Below are 19,877 nucleotides of genomic sequence, written 5' to 3' on the forward strand. Positions count from 1 at the left end.
TATAATTGCCATGAGAGATGGGCTATCGTTCATATGACCACTAAGCTGGGTGAGCTATAATGGAAATGACTCGAATCTCTATGAAAAGAACACTTTTTGACGTTACGGTGATCGAGCAGATGCTGATTTGATACTTGAAGTTTTAGCGGCTGCCACCGAGAAATGGGCTACTTAAGTCAAGATGATACCTGAAATTGCATCAAATAACAATATTATGGTTTTCAAGAGAACTGATTCCTGATTCGGCTGTTTGTCCTATTACATATTGCTTTGTAAGTATTTTTTTTGCTTTTCTTTCAAATTATAGCCAAAAAACCACAGTCTTTCTCCAAGGTTCTCCGAGGATTTGTACAGTCTTTCTACAAGGTTCTCGTCTTAAATTTTTTGTTAAAAATCAACAAACGCTCAGAATCTTTCAGGTTTGCGCTTAACTTGCGGCCTGATGCTCCCTTTGATTTTCAATAACATAGTCTTTGAATTTCTTTAAGTTAAAGGTCACAACATTTTCACCTTGCCACAGCCTTTCAACATTCCCCAATTTTTCATATTTAATTTTTAGCTAACCATAAGGATATCAATTTAGATATTAAGTGTGATTTTAGAGTTTTCAGCTAGTATATTCTTAATTTTTTAATGTTAGAGAAGTTGATTAAAAGTTCTATTCAATTGACAAGATATTTCGAAATTGTTGTTGTAAGCCAGATATAAGAAATTTAATACCAAAAAAAGCCAAATAGGCGGTTTTTGGAAGTTATTTTTCAAAGGGGCTTAAAAGGAGCAAGTTTTTGAATATTTTTTAGTGTTTGAAAAGCACTTTTTATCAACTACTTTTGAGGAACTGAAATTCAGTTCTTCAAATGTTTACAAAATTATAAATTTACAGTCATTACAATCTTGTTTAGCCGACTAAGTGAAATGATCATGATTGAAATTTTTGTTCAAATTTCTGTTTTCAACTAAACTTTTCTTCTTTTCAATTTATTTCAAATATCAGTTGCACTCTTCATTTCTTAAACCACATAGAACAATCTAAGCGAGTAGCTTAATCCGCTGCCATTTGCTCTGGAATTCGCGGAGCAAAAACAGCCGATAAATTGTAACACAATAGTCCCTATTTAAATAAAAAGTATTCAAGTATTCGCGTTGTTAATCAAGTATTCTTACATTTCACTTCTAATTGCAGCTAAAAACAGTCTACAGAAAGTGATACTTTTGACTCAAGAAAGTGATTTATATTGACTCAAAATAAATCAGAAATCGATAAACGAAACCAAAACAGTAGATACGTCGTTGATCCGTATCGCAAATCCGCTAACACATTGAAAATTTTTGACAGCGCATCTGATAAATTGCCTGATGCATTTCTTAGATTAGCAGACTTCTAAAAATTCCACCCTATTTTTGCAACACCTCTCTTAGGCTGCAAAAATAGGGCTGAATAATATGAGCAGCTGGAGCGACTATCAATCACTTGAAAAATTAATTCCGCTATTTAAAAGAAACAATTCTTTTCATGACCATTGTCAAACTGTTTATGATTTAAAGCAACATAGTCCTAATCGGAATATTGAGAAAAAGCATGCTTAGGTTGTTATCTTTTCTTTAGTCTGATCCGCTTTCAGAGACAACGACTGGTTTTCAAGAGTTTATTTTGCTGTGTGTTCTTCTATAAGCTTGTATGCTTGTTAAAAAATAGCTTACAAAGGTGTGGTTTATACCCGCATTTACTATCAAAGTTAAGTGTGGCACGATGAAACTCATGTATGATAATGAATAAAAAGGTTTGGTATTGAAAGTCATGAAAAATCAAAGTTAAAGATATGGCTTTTACAGCGATTATGAAAATGAACTCAAAAAATTTGAACTAAATAACAAGGGGAAGGATTGGGGGGCTAAACGGTTACGGACCGTTTACACTCCGGCAAGCAACAACAAAACTTAGCAATTAAATTTATCAGAAAAGAACAAAATAATTGACATTAGAAATTCAAATTTACTGCCTCAAAAGTTTCCGCTTAAGTGCGTTTTATGCATCAATTTGACATGATTGAAGGAGTACTAGCAGGTTCGTAAAGGCTAACTGAATGCATCTTAACTTGAAACTTTAACTATTGATATTCCATTGAAAACTTATTCGTGATAACTGGTGTACATGCAAAAGTTTCGATGAATTTTTTTGCAAAACTACATTGGACACACTAAAAAAAATGGAGATCCAAATTTGTAAAAGAAAAGTTTTATGCGAGTTAAGAGTAATAGACGTTCTCACAGAGCATTAAAAATCAAAACAGATAAAATGAGGTATAAAGAGGGAGAGAAAGAGAGATATCGATATCAGCAGAAATATATAATGAGTGGAGAGCAAATAGGATTAAAAGTACGGAAAAACCAAAAAGACAGAACAAAAGAAGGTTGAAAGCAGTGAAGGAACTCAGAAAAAAACAAGAGTCTGGGAGAAAGCAAACGGGAGCCAAAAGGGAATTAACGAGAAAAAAAGAACAAAAAATCGAAATTGGCGAAAGAGGAAAGAACAGAAAGAATACAATGCAACAGAAACCATAATAACATCAGGAACCCACCCCAAAAAAAACAATAGGACATAAAAACCTGAATCAAAACCAGACAAATTAAAAAAGAAGTTAGCAAAAAGCCCAGAAAAGAAAAAGACAGAGAAAGGAGGAAAAAGGAAAGTGATCGAGAGAAAGAACTCAAAAAAACCGAAACCGATAGAATGAAGGGAAATGGGACAGAAAAAAGAAAGAAGCCTCAATCATGAGAGAGAGAAAGTACAAGATCAGCGAGATAGTGAGCAGGCGCAAAAAACAAAAGCAAAAATTTGAGTTCAAAAATATTACAGTTAGAGAACATTTGAAGAGCAAAAAACAGAAGATCCAACAACAGAAAAAAGATAGAGGAAGGAACTGAAGAGATGGAGAGACACTACAGTTCAAAAGAAGAGAAAACAGATGATCCTGGGTGAGACAATGAGTTCTGGTTCTCATAAAAAGGATGAATGTGCTAGTGACAACACGGTGGATGTTCCCAAGACAATAAATGTGCTCAAAGTATTCGTTGGCAAGCCTTTGCGAATGCTTTTAAAGTTAAAGTGCCTGCTAATGCCACCAACAAAATTTTCTTCGAAAAAATTAAAGAAGCTAGATTATAATTTTATCATGTTTTGTATGCAATAATTTATTAAACCCTTAATGTAAACAAGTCTTCTACTGGGTGCAAAAAAATTTGTAATTATTCAAGACCTCAGTTTTGTCATACATATTTTTTGGCAATCAACTTTAGTTTTTGCATAGGCAGCTTTTGTGTCATTTACACTTTGTTTGCTTATTTTGATCTGTATTAAAAAACTTTCGTACAGTGAAGCTCTGAAAAAACAAATTTCCATCATCCAAATTGCAATCCATGACGTTTTTGGTGAGTGACTTTTCCTTCACAAGTTTTCAACACCACCCTTTTCGTCAATAACAATTTTTGACAATGAATTACGAAAAACAATGTCTTTTCTTCGGTCATAGAACCCTCTCTGTCTTGAAACAATTTCCATCATTTACCTTTTCAGTATCAAAAGCTTTTCGGTCAAAGATCGTTTTCTGAAGAAGTTTCTGGTCTCAAACCCTTTATTGAACAACTAATTGGCCAATGATTTTTTCGACACTATTATCCTGGTTAATTGCAACACGGATTACTGTCTTTTTCATAAATTCTGATAACACGCTTTTTCGCAAAGCTTTTTTCGGTAGATGACACGACCTCTTAGCAACATTTTGGGTCAATGACTTTTTGGCAAAACTTTTCGGTCAATGACCTTTTTGCAACATTTTTGGGTCAATGACCTTTTAGAAACATTAATCGGTTAATGACCTTAAAGCACACTTTTTCGGTCATTAACCCCAATTAGGCAACTGCTTAACCGTGCCCTTCGGCAGTACTGTTAAAACATGCTCATAAGTGATGCCTCTAAAACATGCCGCCCTATGTGTTCACGCGATTAATATATAGATTCATTCACCCTCCGCGGCCAACGAAGAAGAAGAATCATTGTCAGTTTCAAACACTTTGCCGAATCTCACTGCGGGACGTTGCACCATGCCAGTACTGGTCTTGATGTCGAAGCTTCTTGCCACTCCATCTCTACTCACATGTGCTTTGACGATCCGACCAATGGGCCAAATTCCTCGGGGTGTAAAATCTTTGTAGAGCCAAACAACATCGTCTTTCTTGAGCTCAGCGTTGGCTTGCTGCCATTTTGTCCGTCTGTTAAGTTCCGGTACAAATTCTTTGAGAAGACGAGACCAATAGTGGTCCAAAAGGGTCTGTGACTCCTTGAAGTCTTTAATTGAAAACCGGGTTCTGTTGTTTGCCAGAGGTTTTAGGCAGAAGTGGCGTCTTCCCATCAGGAAATGATTCGGTGTTAATGGTTCCTCGTCGGTCAAAGTGCTCCCAACATGCGTCAGCGGGCGTGAATAAAGAATTCCTTCTGCCTCCGCTACGACTGTATGGAAGACTGAAAAGTTTAGTCGGCGGCTTCCGAGGACAACAAGTAGGGTTCATTTAGCCAACTGGATAAGTCGTTCCCAAACCCCTCCGAAGTGCGGTGTCAGAGGTGGGTTGAACGTCCACTGGATGTTCTGTTGGGTCAGCTGGAGACGTATGTAATTGTTGTCTGGTTTGTAGTTTTCCTGAAAATTGAGTTTCATTGCCTGGTTAGCTCCAAAAAATTTTTCCCGTTGTCCGAAACAATGACATCAGGGTATCCTCGTCTGGATACAAAACGTCGAATAGTCATTAGTAGACAGTCAGTAGAGAGGTCCTCACAAACTTCCAAGTGTACCTCTCGTGTGACCAAGCATGTAAACATGCAGACATAATTGAGTTCTGTCTGGGTTCTGGATTTTTCAATGTGAAAGGGACCGAACATGTCCATTCCAGTATTCACAAATCGGTAGAGTTTGGAGTGCTCCGGAAAGCAAAATTTTGGTAGAGGAGCCATCTGCGGTCTGACATTGTCTGCTCGCCAGCGTCTGCAGATGAAGCAGTACTTCCCTAGAGTTCTTAGAGCTCTGCGGATTCCAACTATCATGAACGTTGCTTGGATATGTGCACGAACATGTTCCATTCCATGATGCCCGCAATCGTGATGTGCTTTCTCAATAAGCAGTTTGGCAACTCTGCACTTGCTGTGGAGTATCACCGGATGTTTGCTCTGAAAAGGCAATCCAGATTTCTGAATTCGTCCCTCAACCCTAAGTAGTCCGTCATTATCCAGAAAGGGTGTATATGGTAATAGTTTGTCTTTCTTGTCTAGGGTAAGTCCACTTTGAAGTCGAGAAACTGTGTCCTTGAAGTGTGTGGACTGAGATATCCTCAAGAGAAAGCTCCGAGCCGTGTTTTCGTCAGCCGCGAAGTCGTCCAAGTCGCAAGGTACGTCGCGTTTGATCAACCTCTTCAGTACGCGCTCTGCTCGAAACACTGTTCTAATGGTGCCAAGGAGTCTAAGCCAATTTGAAAATCCGTTTGGATCTACCAACGGTTTTTCACTGGTCTTGACATCAACTTGATTGGCGTATGTTTGAGCTGTTTTGCCACCGGAGAATGTCCACTCGCTCTCAAGTTTGATCAGGAAAGAAGGTGCTGTTATGCACAATTTTTGAAGATCGCATGGAGCTAGACGTCTGGTACCATGATCAGCCGGGTTCATTTTTCCTGGTACGTGTCGCCAGTCGTCTTTGTTTGAGTTCTCAGCAATTTTGTTGAGCCTATTTGCGATGTACATATTCTGTCGATCCTTTGATTTGATCCAGCTTAGTACTGCTGTGCTATCGGTCCAAAATTTTTTGCTCTTCACATCTATTGTCATCTCGGTCTCACAGAAGCCTGCTAGTTCTGCTCCCAGTGTAGCTGCTTCGAGCTCGAATTTGGGAATGCTCATCTGTTTGATTGGTGCCAACTTGGACTTGCTGATGACGTATTGGGTAGCTATTGAGCCGTCAGCGGAGATTGTCCTCAGGTACACCACTGCTGATACTGCTGAAAGTGAAGCGTCTGTGAAGGTGTGCAACTCGTGAGTTCCATCGACGTTGGGAACTAGACATCTGGGGATTTAAATTGAAGGCATATTCTGGAAGTCTTCCATCCATTGCTGAATTTCGTCGTAATGTTCCTTTGATAGTAGCTGGTCCCAATTGTGTCCTTGTTTGACGACTTTTTGCAAGATGCATCTCGGTCGAATTGCAAAAGGCGAGATTATTCCAATGGGATCAAACAAAGAAGCAGCCATTGAGAGAAGCTTTCTCTGTGTGATATTCTCTCTTTCATAGCTCAGTTCGGGTTTCGCAAAAAGAAGTTGATCGGACTCAGGGTTCCATGTTTGACCAAGTATCCTTTGTAACTTTAGAACTCAAATTCTGTCTTCCTCTGGAATCTTTTCCAGCACAGCAGGGTTATTGCTGAGAAACTTGGTGAGGTTGAAACCCCCTGTTTTGAGAACATGTTTCAGCTCAGTCGCTGTATTTGCTGCCTCTTCCTCTGTTGAGAATGTTTGAATGAAGTCATCCATGTAAAATTGTTTTGTGATTGAGTCAAAGATTTTTGGATGTTCTTGTCTGTTATCGTTGGCGCACTTTTGCAGAACAAAAATTGCGCAGGCAGGAGAACATGTTGCTCCAAAAATGAGTCGTTGGTATTTGGATGTCCTCTCCTGATCATTGTCGCTCCACAAAAAACGGAGAGCATCTTGGTCTTCTTCTCTGATTCCAACTTGCATGAACATAGCCTCTATGTCTGCTGTTACTGCAACCTTGTACTGACGAAACTGTAGAAGAAGTCCATGTAGAGTGCACAAAAGGTCCGGTCCCGTTAGCAGTGCATCGTTCAAAGAAACCCCTTTGTATTTTGAGGCTGCATTTGTCACTCGTCTTATCTTGTCTGGTTTTTGCTTGTTGATGACGGGATGATGCGGTAGGTACCAAATGTTCTTTGCATCCTGGTTCGTAACAGCTGCTATGTATCCCTTATCCATATCATCAAAGATAGTGATCATATATCTCTGTTTCAGTTGGTTGTCTTTCTCTAATCGCTTCTGCAGAGCGTGCCACTGAACCCTTGCCATGAAGTAGTTGTTGGGTAGCGTGACGTTTTCTCGCCAAGGGAATCCAATCTCATATCTTTCCCCGTTGTGATGTGTGGTCTCTGCCAAAGTCTTTATTGCCTTCTGGTCTTCTTCATTGTGTCCCTTCGTAGAAACCTGACTAAAGTTGACACCTTCAAAGGTCCAAAAAAAGATCTAGAGATTTTCGTCCGGGTCGTCACTACCTCGCTTGAGATAGTTGAAAAGAGGATTGTTGTGGTTGCTGCTTCCTTTATTGTTTGGTTGAAAGTACTCTTGTGGCACAGGGCTTGTCAAAGTCCATCCTAACAGTGTGTTGACTCCGTATGGTGTTCCTGGTTTGCCGGTAGTGAAATGTCTTGGAACAGTAGCCAGAAAAGCATCTGCCCCTATGAGTATTCCAATTTTGTTGTCACAAATTTGTGGGCAGTTGATTTCTGCCAAATGATCATGGTCTCTACAAAGTCTATTCAACATTTCTGCGGGGACAATTGGCATCTGGAACTGCTCAATGGAGGTTGCGTACACAGGAAGACTTGTCACCGGTTTTGAGCTGTGAAGTGAACCAATTCCAATCATGACATCAGCTGTTGTCACTTTGTGCTCCCCATGTAGCGAAGCTAGAGGAAGTTCTATATCTTTGGGGACTCTAATCCGAAGAGCATCAGCAATGTTTTGTGTGATCTGTGTTTTATCACTTCCACTGTCCAAAAGTGCATAGGTGTCTATGTTGAAGTCTTTGTAGAAGAGCGTGAACGGTATTGCCTGTAGTTGAATAAAAGCTCTGACCCATGTGGGTTCCCGATTTCTGCTACAAGTGTGGTTTTGCACCCGTGGAAGTTTTGATGAATCATCATTCAGTTCGTTGCTAGTCACTGATTGAAAGTGAGTGTTACTTCTGTCATTAGTTTGCTGGGGATTGATGTGCTGCTGATTGGCAGTTTGATGCGAGTTGTTGTTTCCATAGCTTGGATTACGGGGGTTGAAAGTGTTTTGATTGTATCCCCTTCTGTTGTTGTTATTTGGCGTGTTAATGGTTGCTGATGACAGCTGAGACGTTGTATGGTTGAAGTTTCTACCGTAGTTTGACTGCACCGGGTTGTTCCTGGATTGAAATCACCCTTTACTCGTTGCTTGGAAATCACTTCTCTGCAAAGTCCTGAAGTCGTCTCGATGGAGAGTTGAATGATGAAACCCATTGCATCTGTCTACAAGACATCGAATCTTTGAAATACAAAATCTACTCTCATGTCTCTTCAAGCAATTGACACACAAGTTGTGATGCCTCACCAATTGCTGACGGTCAGCTACAGACTTGCTCAGGTATTCTTTGCAGCGACCAAGGTTGTGATCCCCAGAGCAGAGTTGACAATTTGAGCTGGCTTGAAGAACTATGTGTTTCTGGCCTTGGGAAGGCCGTTCAACCCGGTCTGTCCTTTGTTGTCTTTGTGGAGAGACATCCTCGCAAGCCTCTGCATATGTGCTTATCCATTCTGCAAAGTCAGCCAGATTTGGCTGCTCTATTCTCATGCTCCTTACATGTTGATTCCAGCGAATCGTCATTGGTGTTGTCAACTTCTCCTTGGCAACTTTAACTACCGCAGAAGCCTTCAGGTCCGATTCAAAATGGTGAAGTCGAAAGGTCTGTACCAAACGTCTGAGGAAGGACGCAAAACTTACAAAGCTGCTGGGATCATCCATTCTGGTCCTAGGCCATTGTTCAAGTTGTGTGAGGTAGGCACTCACAACATGCTGCGGCTTTCCAAACTTTCTGATAAGTTCCTGAAGTGCCTCCTCATAGAAGTCTCCGTTGTAAGAGTAACCACAGATGAAGTCTTTTGCTTTGTGAGTTACCGAGTTTTGCAAGTATGTCATTTTCCGAACAGTTGAAAGAGCTGGATTGTCGTGAATGGTTGACTTGAAAAAACTGTACCATTGATGCCACATCAAAGGATCGCCTGAGAAATGGTCAAGACTAATCTTTGGTAGACTGAAAGCATTCATCATCACTTGATGGTTGGTCCATTCAGAACTGCGGGGTCGTTGTTGGAACTGTTGCTCAGAAAACTGTAGGGGCATGAAATATAGGTGACGGTTGGTCTCTCCGTTGGGAGCGTTCATCATTTTGTTTGTCTCTGGGAATGAGTGATCCATTTGACTAATGAGCAAATGACGTGACTGCTGCTGATCCCGCGGATAGTGATTGTCTGCCAAAGTTTGAGTGAAATTGTCAGGCATTGCCTGATGTTGAAATCCGGTTGCTGTACCTGAATTCCAGTACACAGTGTCTGATGGTTGATGTCTAGAAATATTGAGGGTAGCAAAACCTTGATTTGGAACGTTCACATCAACAATCGGGCAACTCTGAACCTGTTTCGCATCTTCACTGAAGCTGCGATGCTCCTGTATCTCACTGTTCTCTTTTGGTTTCTGTTGCTGAGCATTGTATTTTTCTATACTTGTTCTTTCTTTTTGAAGATCACGATGACTGTTTTTGAACGGTACACCATCATGGTCATCAGAACTGAACACCTCATCCCAGCTCTCAGCGTTTCCACCTGCATTTTGCATTGGCGTTTTACGTCTCATTCCACTTGGTTGTTTACGTCTGCTTCCTGAAACAACCACCTTGCTGCGCATTCTGTTGGGTTCTTCCGAGGAGGTGTCGGAAGAGCTGAACTTTTGATGGTTTGACCCATGAAGCAATCTGACTTTTTGTTTGGTTCTCAGCCATCTGCAATTTCTCCGTGCAGACTCTGCAGCAACAGTGTCGAACTCTTCTTGTGTCAACTGCTGTTCTATGAGTTCGTTACACATGCGATCAAGCTCCGCTTTTTGCTGTCGAAGTTCGTCAACGAGCTCTTGGAGGTCTGTTGCTGCTTCTGTTTGTTGCATTTGTTCGTCGAGTAGGTCTTGTGCTGCTTCCCATTCAATGACTTTGAACTTCAAGAGTTGCATGAGTTGAGCCTTGGAGGTTGACTTTGTTTTGGTTTTGCTTGACATGGTTCTGGCTTTTCTCATTGGTTAATGGTTACTTTGTTTATGGTTGCACGATGACATTCACAAAAAAATTATTGCACTATGAGTGTTATGAGTCACTGCACTTTTAGTTAGCACTTAAAATGTTGTTTGAACGCTTATTAATTGTTTTTTTTTGTATCTGAAAATAACTTGAATGCTATTTATACTGCTGTTGTGGACAGCTATTAATGGTTTGGTTGTCTTATGTTTTACCAAATCTCCCCGTCGTCAGCCTATGCGTTGGTTCAAAAGAGAACCCGCAGCCTCGCCCGCTCAGGCCCCAGTCAATCTTATTAGCAAATGTGGGACCTCTAGCCGCATGGACTAGAGAACTGCATTGAGCGGATTGCATCATAATGTTCGGAGTGCAATGAACGATGCAGGGGGAAGGTCATCGAACTGCAACTTACTTAGAAAGCCTGACAGCCTAGAAATTTGAAGTGCTAAAATATCAGATGGAAAAAATCTATAGCACGTTTAATTCAGCTAGGTGGTGGGATTTTTTAAAGTTTTAGTTAAAAACTACACGTCAGAAATTTTATGTTGTCTTTGTATTGTGAGTCGATGGTTCGGTTTTAAAATCGAGGATGCGCCAAAATTTGTTATCTTTTCTTTAGTCTGATACGCTTTCAGAGACAACGACTGGTTTTCAAGAGTTTATTTTGCTGTGTGTTCTTCTATAAGCTTGTATGCTTGTTAAATAATAGCTTAAAGGTGTGGTTTATACCCGCATTTACTATCAAAATTAAGTGTGGCACGATGAAACTCATGTATGATAATGAATAAAAAGGTTTGGTATTGAAAGTCATGAAAAATCAAAGTTAAAGATATGACTTTTACAGCGATTATGAATATGAACTCAAAAAATTTGAACTAAATAATAAGGGGAAGAATTGGGGGGCTAAACGGTTACGGACCGTTTACATGGGTCTTCCATTTCTGATCTGCTCTTATTCTGTAAACAAAGCACAATAATGTGCCTAAAGGTGGCGCTAAGCTACCCCAGCACAAAAGCTAAGACACAAAAGCTAATCCTACTCAAAAATGGGTATTTTTTTCTTAGGAAACACCAACAAGGATCATAAAAGTATATTAACTCTTGTATAATCAAAATCTTCTAAACAAGCATTTTTAAGTATTACTGAATAGTTTTTCTCGGTTGATGTAGAAATACGCTAAAATCATTGTTTGATGTGGACACAGAATGATAAAATCTTCTATGATGTTGCGGACAGAATGTCACCCCACGTGAATATGTTCTTCTTTGAGGCAATATTTGGCATGTACTCGATTGAGGGTTCTAACTCTGTCGCTTCGCCTCCCCATAAATCAGCCTGGGGTCCGATATCTTCGGCTGTTGGTGGTGGTCCTCTCATCTAAAACATTGAAACTGTGGTTCCAAAGATCAGATCTATCATTTCATGCCCATATAAGGTCAGATACGGAATCACTGATAGAAAAAATTGTACAAAAAATCACTTTCATAGAGCTGATTCAAACTTTTCCGTCAAAAACTGTAAGTCTGCTTACGGGGATGGCAAAATAAAGCAACGATTCCTTGACAATATTTTGAATAATTTTTTTTAAAATACGCAACGAGCTTGAAGTTCTGTGAATAATGTTTGTTATAGAAATCGTTATGAGAGCTATTTTGCAGTTTTAAAAATTAATTTGGGCAAAGTACTAACATGCGTTAAAATTAAGTATGATAAAAATGAGATTAAGATTATAACACAAATCAGTCTTTACTTGTCCACTCGGTTGGAGATATTGAGAAATTTCCTTTGATGACACACCATAAGCGTCTCGCCACCTGAAAAGTGCAACACAAACTGAATTACTGAAATGTAGATTCAGTTTATTAACCGAAAGCGTTCTCGTACCAATTTCAAGTTCTTCTACGAAAAAAAATGCAGATAGGAACCGGTAGCGAGAGGAGGCAATTTAGAGTCACTTTTTTGAACAAAATAATCTATTTGTTCCAAAGATAGAAAATAGAAAGTGTTTGTCCAAACTATGGAATAGAAAACTCACCAGGGCGTAGATCGTTTGCGACCCAAATGGTTTACCATGACCATTTTTTCTAGAACATTCTGGTTCAAAGAGTAGAAGGGATGATTGGCAGCTCCCTTTACTCTATCGTTCTCGTCACTCGGCTGAAACACAGAACAAGATGCCATGAATGTTCGCAAAATTGGCAAGATTATAGAGGGAATACCGCAGGTATTGTCCAAAAGTGTGACTTTCATTTTTTTGTAAATTAATTAGGAATAATGGTACTCTCCTTTACTTGAGATAAGTGATATCTACAACCATTAACTCAGCCAATCCGAATTTCAGAATACCTTTGCTTCAGGAATTTTATGTGGATTAATGGCAAAAGAATAAAGCCTAATCGTTTCAAAGCGTAATTTTTCATTAAGAAACAAAATTTTTGTTATGTTTTCATCAAAAATTCCTCTCAATTCCTCAAGTTTGGTTCGCGCTATTTTTAAGAACCAAGTAGAATACAACTGAAAACCTGACATTGCTTATGAACTTTGCTTTTAGAATGGTTGTGAGATCAGTAGATGTTCTTACATTTTAGCACATTGTTTCATAAATGATTTTTTCCTTATAGATCACCTGGTTTTTGTACAATAATAATAACTGCTATCAAAATTTGATAAATAGGATTTCCTGAAATCATAAATTGGTTATAAATGCTTTACTAGAATTCATAAAAAGGCCATAATTTTCTTTCCTTTTATGATATCTTGGTTATATCAACAAATTACGTCCAGTATTCATGTTGACGATCTCCTAGTAATAATACAAGGATCACACCAAGAAATGGTAATGATTTTTATGACGTCATATTCGGTTCATGTAAAATTACAAGGGAATATGAACCTAGGTATAACAGCTGACCGATCACGTCAAAATGCACAATAAAACAACTAGTATTTATTTTATTCTAAGATATCAATTAGGCTAAATTTATCTTTAATTTTGGTGCGACAAAAATGAGAAGTTTTGTAACGCACAGCTCTACTGATCCGTACTTTGCGAATTTATCGCAGATGTCTAAGTTTTTCAATAAATAAATAGTACCTTATGACTGTTCCATTTGTCCTTGGTAGAGGTCTTAGGTATGGTAGTGTAGGGTCTGTTTCCACGGGATGTGCTGCCACCCCCACCACTCTTTAACATCTGTCGCTGGCCAGGACTGGAACATTGCATCAGCGATAGTAAGAGTTTCGAAGCTAGTTTGGAACTGCTATCCACCAAACGTTTACACGCAGAGCAGCACTCAAAATTATTTACAAATAGTTCTGTAACATTTAAGGGCCACTCAACTTATTGATATGATTGCTTTTTTAAAATAAAACTGCAAACTCTACGACAATAATTTTACTAAGCTTCCCAACAAAATGGTTTAAGTATTCTTTTTAGTAGACAAATCAAGTGCTTATTTTAAAGTACGGCTTCTAACTCACAGAAGTCGAGGTGACATTGGATCATTGGTCTCCCTGAATTCGTCCGGATCCTTGCGTTTTGATTGGTTGGATATTCCTGGGATCAAAACAATCGGAGGCTCAAAGACCACGTCTGTTTCAGGCCTAAAAATCACTGTTTAAAGCTGTTTGGTATAGTTAAGATGATAAATTTATTTCACTAAATGAGAAAAACGATAAAAGATAAAATGTGATAAAATGAGCGCTGAAAGTAACTATTCCGACTAGAGCTGTGATTATAGAGAAAATTTCTATATTAATAATTTTCAAACCTTGAAGTACACCCTTTAAAACATGAAAATCTCTTTAGAGCAATAAGAATGTAAGACCAGCTACATTTGCAAACACATTTACAACAGCAGAGCAAAAATTACCTATTTTTTGTGAGTGTAATAGTTTGACTGGCAATGGTTTTGAATGGGTTGATAGGTCTGAAAGGTTGCCGAAATCCTCTTGATGGCTCAGGGCCCTAAATACCAGCAAAACAGTTTGATATTTCAGAAGCTTAAACTTCAAAGGGCAAAAAATTTAACGAAGTTGAACTGAATCTTAAAGAAAAAATGTTTTAAAATATACCACTTGTTCTTTGTTGATGATAAGTTCATTACAGGCTCCATCGATCGCATCTCCTATTTCAAATTGACCAACAGATATCGCAGCTGATGCCGTGTCTCCATTTGTGTCAGACGGTCTAGAACAAACATTGGAAAGCATCTGAACCTGGCCTCTAAAAAGTGCAAGGTCAAAGCATATTGCGCATTAAACCAAAGTGAAGTAATTAATTGCGAAAAACAAAAATAAAGTTTCGGCTTTAGCAAAAAGTTTTAGCTTTTCATTAAAAGACCGGCAGAAAAATTAAGGAAAACGCATCTACATCAATCACTTGCTTGGTGTCAGGAAAAATCATTAGACAAATTTTACCTGCTGGGAAAGCTACGATTAGGAAAATAACTGAACAAAATAGGCTGAAACGGAAAGAAAAAAAGTCTTATAACAAGGAATTTTGGGCCGGACTATAATTATAGCCATTGAACCGAACATTGAAAAAGCTTGCTAAGATATGTAAGATTTGATTTTGTTGACAAAACTTGAATTACCTTACAACATTTTTGTTAGTTCGAAGGATTGTGCTCAATAAATCATGACTTAAAGAACATATATGACAACATATATAATTTGTAGTTCTCACAAACAACGTGCAAGTTAATAGAGATCCATGTTTCTTTCCAAGAGTATCATAAGGATTTTTTCGAAAACAATTCAAGCTTTGTCTCAGCATTGAAAAAATTTTTACTCTTCATGATTACTTCAGAATTTACAACCAACCTGGAAATCTCCGATTTTCCACTTCTCAAAGCCACCCTCTGTTTGCTGGGCACAGAACTGAATTTGCCCGATCTGATCTCCCTTGAGCGAATATTGCGCTCCGTTTCTGGTGAAACATCCAGTCGCTTTCTAGTGCCCAAAACAGTGGCCGATTTCGATTTCCGCCTGTTATCAGCCATCTGGTTCTCAAATCGCTGGAAATCTTCCAGGTTCTGATAGACAACTCTGAAAAAGGCCTCATCAAATCAACACGATTCGACTACCAAAAAGAGAACACTCGGTGTTTATCAAATAGGATAAGGCTATTGGCAATAAAACTAAAATTTTTGATGATATAAAAAAGTGGATCATGAAAAATTGGCAAAATCACTTGCAGATATGAATACAAAATTCACGACGCACGCAGGCATCCAGACACAAACATGAAGTCACATATACATAAACGAACATAAAAATAAACAAGGAGGCTCGATAATTTGCGATGGCACATAAGGTTCCGACCCCGCTCATCCACAGTTTTAGCATAATTTTGGCATAATTTTTTTTCAAAAAAATTGTGTATGAACGATAAGATAGCCTCCAAAGCAAATAACTCAGTGGAGTAAAAAATGATGCATTAGATTGCTGTGATATGCCAATATTAAGAAAGCGAGTCAGGACGAACAGCAAAATCAAACAACAACAACAACAACAAACATTAATTACATCAAAAACTTTATGTCTGTTTTAAAAATTTAATAACAAAGTCAACATACCGTCAGATAAACCTAAAACTAAACAACTTATAAATCACCAGAAAACACATGGGACCAGTCCATAAAAAGGTTTGGTAACAATTAGACAAAAAAGAACAAATACTGTAAAGTTAAAAAATTCGCTTATTTTTTTAAACAATTAACTTAAGTAATGAAAACCATTAGAAATCAAGTAAAATATCCCAAAAGTTTACAATTACAAATGCTTCTACAGAAGGGCATTAGGATCTGTCCTTATTCAATTTTTTAAGCTGCTAAAAAGAACAACAAAAAATAACAAAAATTCAATTGAAACTTGCCAGAAAACGCTGTCAAAACCGTGAAGCCATATTTTGGCCCTCAAAATATATTCAATTGCGCCTTCGTCAAATACCGACAATGTAGTATGTCGCCATTCATTAGTGAGAATAGGTAACAAAAAGACAAAAAAGAGAAAAGGGCAAAAGAATGTATTACTTTTGATTTTTTTTCGAAAAAAAATTACATCCTAAGTCATGAAAGACATTAATTACAAAATAAAATATTTAAATAGGGTCCTTTATTCATCCTAAGGAAGCCCATGAGACCTGCAATTATCCAGAATATGTCTTCTTGCGTCTACAAAAAGAACGTCAAATATGACAAAAATCAAATTTATTTACTTTTTTTGTGAAAAACCGGTTTCGAAGCCAGTAGGGTCATAACGAATTCTTTCTTTAAAAAATAGATTTTGGGACACCAATCCCTTTTGACACCTTCCCTTGACACCCATAATGCCCTATTTGACCTGTAATTAACGAGATTAGGTAACAAAATAAAAATAAAAAGAACAAAACCGCTAAATTGAAAAGTTTTTTTTAAGTTTTGGAAAACGATTGTTTTCAAAGTCATGTAAGTAATCAGCTATCTACTAATATCAAAAAAATCGGCTCATCTATTCTTCCATGAAAAGCCAATGAAACCTATCACTATACAGGAGATTTCATACGACCGAAACGACAAAGTAAAAATGACAGTTAAAGACAAAATTTAAAAAATCAATTAATTTCTTCGAGAAAGAAGTGTCGAGGCCGTTAAAACGATAATCTACTTCTTTCAGGATTTTAATATGTTCGATTGTGTCTTATTTTGAACGCTAATAATGTGATATGAGAACATTCAATAATGTGATAATGTGACAAAACTAGAAAACGTGAAAAACTGGCAAATATCTAAAAGCGATAAAAAAATCTGAAATCTAGTAGTATCGAAGCCAGAAAACAATAACTTCAGGCTTAAAACTGCTATCGAGACTAAATTTTAAATCAGTAGAATGAAGAAGCATTCTTTCTTTGCTGACACTAAGGTACAAGTTGACCAAATTAAGAAAAAAAATAGAGGAAAAGTTCATTAAGCCATTATTTATTTAAAAATCAATTATTTTTAAAAGTCGAAACGACCATAAACTTTCATGTAAAAAACTAAATGCATTAGCATGGAGCTGCTTAGGAATCCAATTGAACCTATCACTCCTGAGCTTTGATTTGATATGTTCTGTTCTTTATTAATTAAAAAAAGGTCTTTTTTTCAAAAAAAAGACCGACTGATTACAATCCGAATTCTTTTTGGATTGTAACAGTCCAAGGTTGGCCCAAAACTAGCCCTGCTAATGCTTATTGTCCGTTAGGAACAATTGATTTCTCGAATGTTGTAGATATAGATAATTTGTTAGTTGAAAACTCAAAAATAAATTCTGCTTTTTTGATAATCAACGGGTAAATTTAGCAAAAAACAGCAAAGTTTTAATTACAGAGCACTCTAAGAGGAAGTTGAAGTAGGAATAGCCCCCTTCTAAGTCTACAAAGATTATATTAGTGTTGTTTTGGGTGTACTGCCGGCAAATTTAATCAAAGTGGACTAAAGTAGCTTATTTCGTGATGTTTTTGATGAAAAAGGCTAGCCAAAATAAATATTTAGCCAGAATTTTTGACCAAAAAAATTAAATAAAAATAATCAACAATGCTTGTTTGTCTTTAAAAATAAAATCAACGACACTATTCTTAAACATTTTAACAAATTTTAGCAAAATTGACGAAAATTTAGGCAAAAATTTCGGAAAATGTGAACAAAAACTTCACTCTACTTTTCTCAGAAGTTTAAACCTCGATAACTCCCTGTAGAAAACGAAAATTAACAAAAATCCTTTTAATTCCATATTCTACGCTGGACGAGCTTTCTAATGATACCAGTCTCAACTCTCTACGATGAACATATCGATCGGCGAAAATTGACAGAAAAAAAACCCATTTGAGTATATAGTTCCTCCCCCCTCAAGAGGGGTCGGAACAAAAATAGCAGCCTCAAACACAATTTAGACAACTTAAAACTCATTTTAAGAACAACAAACGCCTCAACTATACCTATCTTTAGCTTTGTGATGTAAAATTTGTGGTCTGCTGCATGCAGCATAACAGTCCACCACCCCTCTGGTGCTGTGCTGTTCTGGACCCCATGACCTTGCATGAGAAGAGTACCTCTTTGTGTAGGCTGTTCCATGCCGACCGTAAAACTCGGAAAGCGTCGCGAATTCTTCTTCCGTTCTGAAAAAACACGAGCCAACTTTTATATCACGGATTTCATATCTGCTGATATAGTTGACATCTAACTTCAGATTTAGAAAAAAAACAAACGAAGTCTCAACAGAATATTAGTTTGATTATAACTCAACTTTTTTGACACAATTACTCCAACACTCTATGAATTGGGGGTGAGAAATATCATGCCAGCGCCAGATGTTTTCGTGAGGTCAATTTTAGCCAATCAATACCTCTTTCTAAAATGTTCTACTACTCTTGAAATTGACTCATCAACGTTCAACGCAAATTCTTAAATATACTCAAACTCTTAAATATACTCCCAGTGCACCGATTCCCCGTAATCTCAATAACTTCCAGGAAAAATTTCCCAGCAAGATCCAGGAAAAATAGGGGAAAGACCCGGGAAACTTACCGGGAAACTTTCCAGTGTTCGTAAGATATGCCAAGATTGAGTAGAATCCCGCATTTCTGGGAAGGTTTTCGGGAACACATGTTTCCTGGCAGGGAAGTGGGAAAATAGCTGGAAACTTACCAGGAAAACCCATTTAGTCTCAAAAAAAATAATTCTTTTCTGTTTTTCCTATTACTCGAATTTGCTTATTCATCAGTTCTCAATAACCTATTTGTTATTTAGTCAGGGCAGTGTTAATTGGGTCCTAGGACCTTGCTTACTGTCCTCTCTGATGATCATTCATGCCACGATTGTGTGATTTTAAAACAATTATAATTAAAGAATACTTTTGTAACATAGTTTATCGGAGAATTTGATTCTTTCTTTCTTTCTATCTTTTTCGGCGCCGTTAAACAAAAGGAGTTTTAGTTTTAAGAAAACTGTTAAACACTGAATCGATTGCTAAAAAGACACCTCCATACTTTTCTAGGAAAAATTGCGATTTTTCAATTCTCTAGGAAAAATTGCGATTTAAATTTTTCCAGACCTTTCACAATTCTCAAATTTTTATGCCTTCATATCGCTTACAATCGTTCAGATATTAAAAGCAACTGTCTGACCGGTTATTATTTGCATTTTCTCAATAACATCGACAGATAATCATGCAGCCATTTGAAGCCGTTAATTTGTAACCATCCAAAGATAACCTGAACGTCATTTTCTATCAAAATAGTTTCGCCCGTACTTCGTACTGTTTTTTCTTATTTTACATGAATTAAGACAATTTAACAGAAATTTGCTCATTTTGATGCTTCTATACTTTCGACAACTCATGAGGTTAATGGACAGTATTATCTCTAATGAAGATGCAACTTGGACGTATAGTTATTCACATTAATGATTTAGAGACAAGAAAAAAAACTTAAAAAGACCCTAGCCTCCTTTACCAGTTTCAGAAACCTTGATAAAGTCATTTTTATTTTTCCCCATTAGTATTGGTAAATGCTAAGTTTGCACAGGTTTTCTGAAACAAATGTTCTTTGTAAATAGAATGCCTTTTTTATTTATAGATTTAATTGCAGAAAAGTAACCAAAACGTTAGACGTTGTCGTGAGATTTGATAACGTTTTGCTTAAAATTTTGTGGTTTACTCTCTAAACTGAAAGAAACTTCAACCTTTTCAAAACCTGCAGATTTCACCAGCAACACTTG

At 37.5% G+C, this 19,877-nt stretch overlaps 2 protein-coding genes across 3 annotated transcripts in view; both read right to left on the reverse strand.

The window, feature by feature from the left end:
* Window positions 1-4,708: 4,708 nt before the first annotated feature.
* Window positions 4,709-10,123, reverse strand: LOC142350396 (uncharacterized). The gene is made up of 4 exons (XM_075402243.1): window positions 8,436-10,123; window positions 7,327-8,225; window positions 6,471-7,275; window positions 4,709-6,107 (listed from the first exon to the last, which is right to left on the reverse strand). Exons 1-4 carry the CDS (start codon window positions 10,121-10,123, stop codon window positions 4,709-4,711), a joined length of 4,791 nt encoding a protein of 1,596 aa, XP_075258358.1.
* A 1,091-nt stretch (window positions 10,124-11,214) lies between these two features.
* The window catches only part of LOC142350802 (uncharacterized), a 30,363-nt gene continuing 21,700 nt past the window's right edge, over window positions 11,215-19,877 (reverse strand). For both annotated transcript variants that reach the window (XM_075402757.1, XM_075402758.1), the window contains exons 9-17: window positions 18,098-18,277; window positions 14,965-15,189; window positions 14,215-14,329; window positions 14,013-14,107; window positions 13,621-13,743; window positions 13,235-13,349; window positions 12,176-12,297; window positions 11,891-11,954; window positions 11,215-11,517 (exon numbers count right to left, since the gene is read on the reverse strand). In XM_075402757.1, the coding sequence (XP_075258872.1) occupies window positions 11,359-11,517; window positions 11,891-11,954; window positions 12,176-12,297; window positions 13,235-13,349; window positions 13,621-13,743; window positions 14,013-14,107; window positions 14,215-14,329; window positions 14,965-15,189; window positions 18,098-18,277 (1,198 nt within the window). In that variant the 3' untranslated portion in view covers window positions 11,215-11,358. The remainder of the gene's footprint in view (window positions 11,518-11,890; window positions 11,955-12,175; window positions 12,298-13,234; window positions 13,350-13,620; window positions 13,744-14,012; window positions 14,108-14,214; window positions 14,330-14,964; window positions 15,190-18,097; window positions 18,278-19,877) is intronic.

The sequence above is a fragment of the Convolutriloba macropyga genome, chromosome 12 (assembly GCF_964194025.1).
Source record: "Convolutriloba macropyga chromosome 12, txConMacr16.3, whole genome shotgun sequence".
Taxonomy (NCBI): domain Eukaryota; kingdom Metazoa; phylum Xenacoelomorpha; order Acoela; family Convolutidae; genus Convolutriloba; species Convolutriloba macropyga.

Excerpts from the sequence above, each read along its gene's own strand:
- LOC142350396 (XM_075402243.1), bottom strand. The coding sequence starts at position 10,123 with ATGTCAAGCAAAACCAAAACAAAGTCAACCTCCAAGGCTCAACTCATG. Across the intron at positions 7,276-7,326 it reads TTTCAACTATCTCAAGCGAG|GTGTCAACTTTAGTCAGGTT; the intron begins GTAGTGACGACC and ends GGACCTTTGAAG. Across the intron at positions 6,108-6,470 it reads GGGGGTTTCAACCTCACCAA|ATGTCTAGTTCCCAACGTCG; the intron begins GTTTCTCAGCAA and ends TTAAATCCCCAG.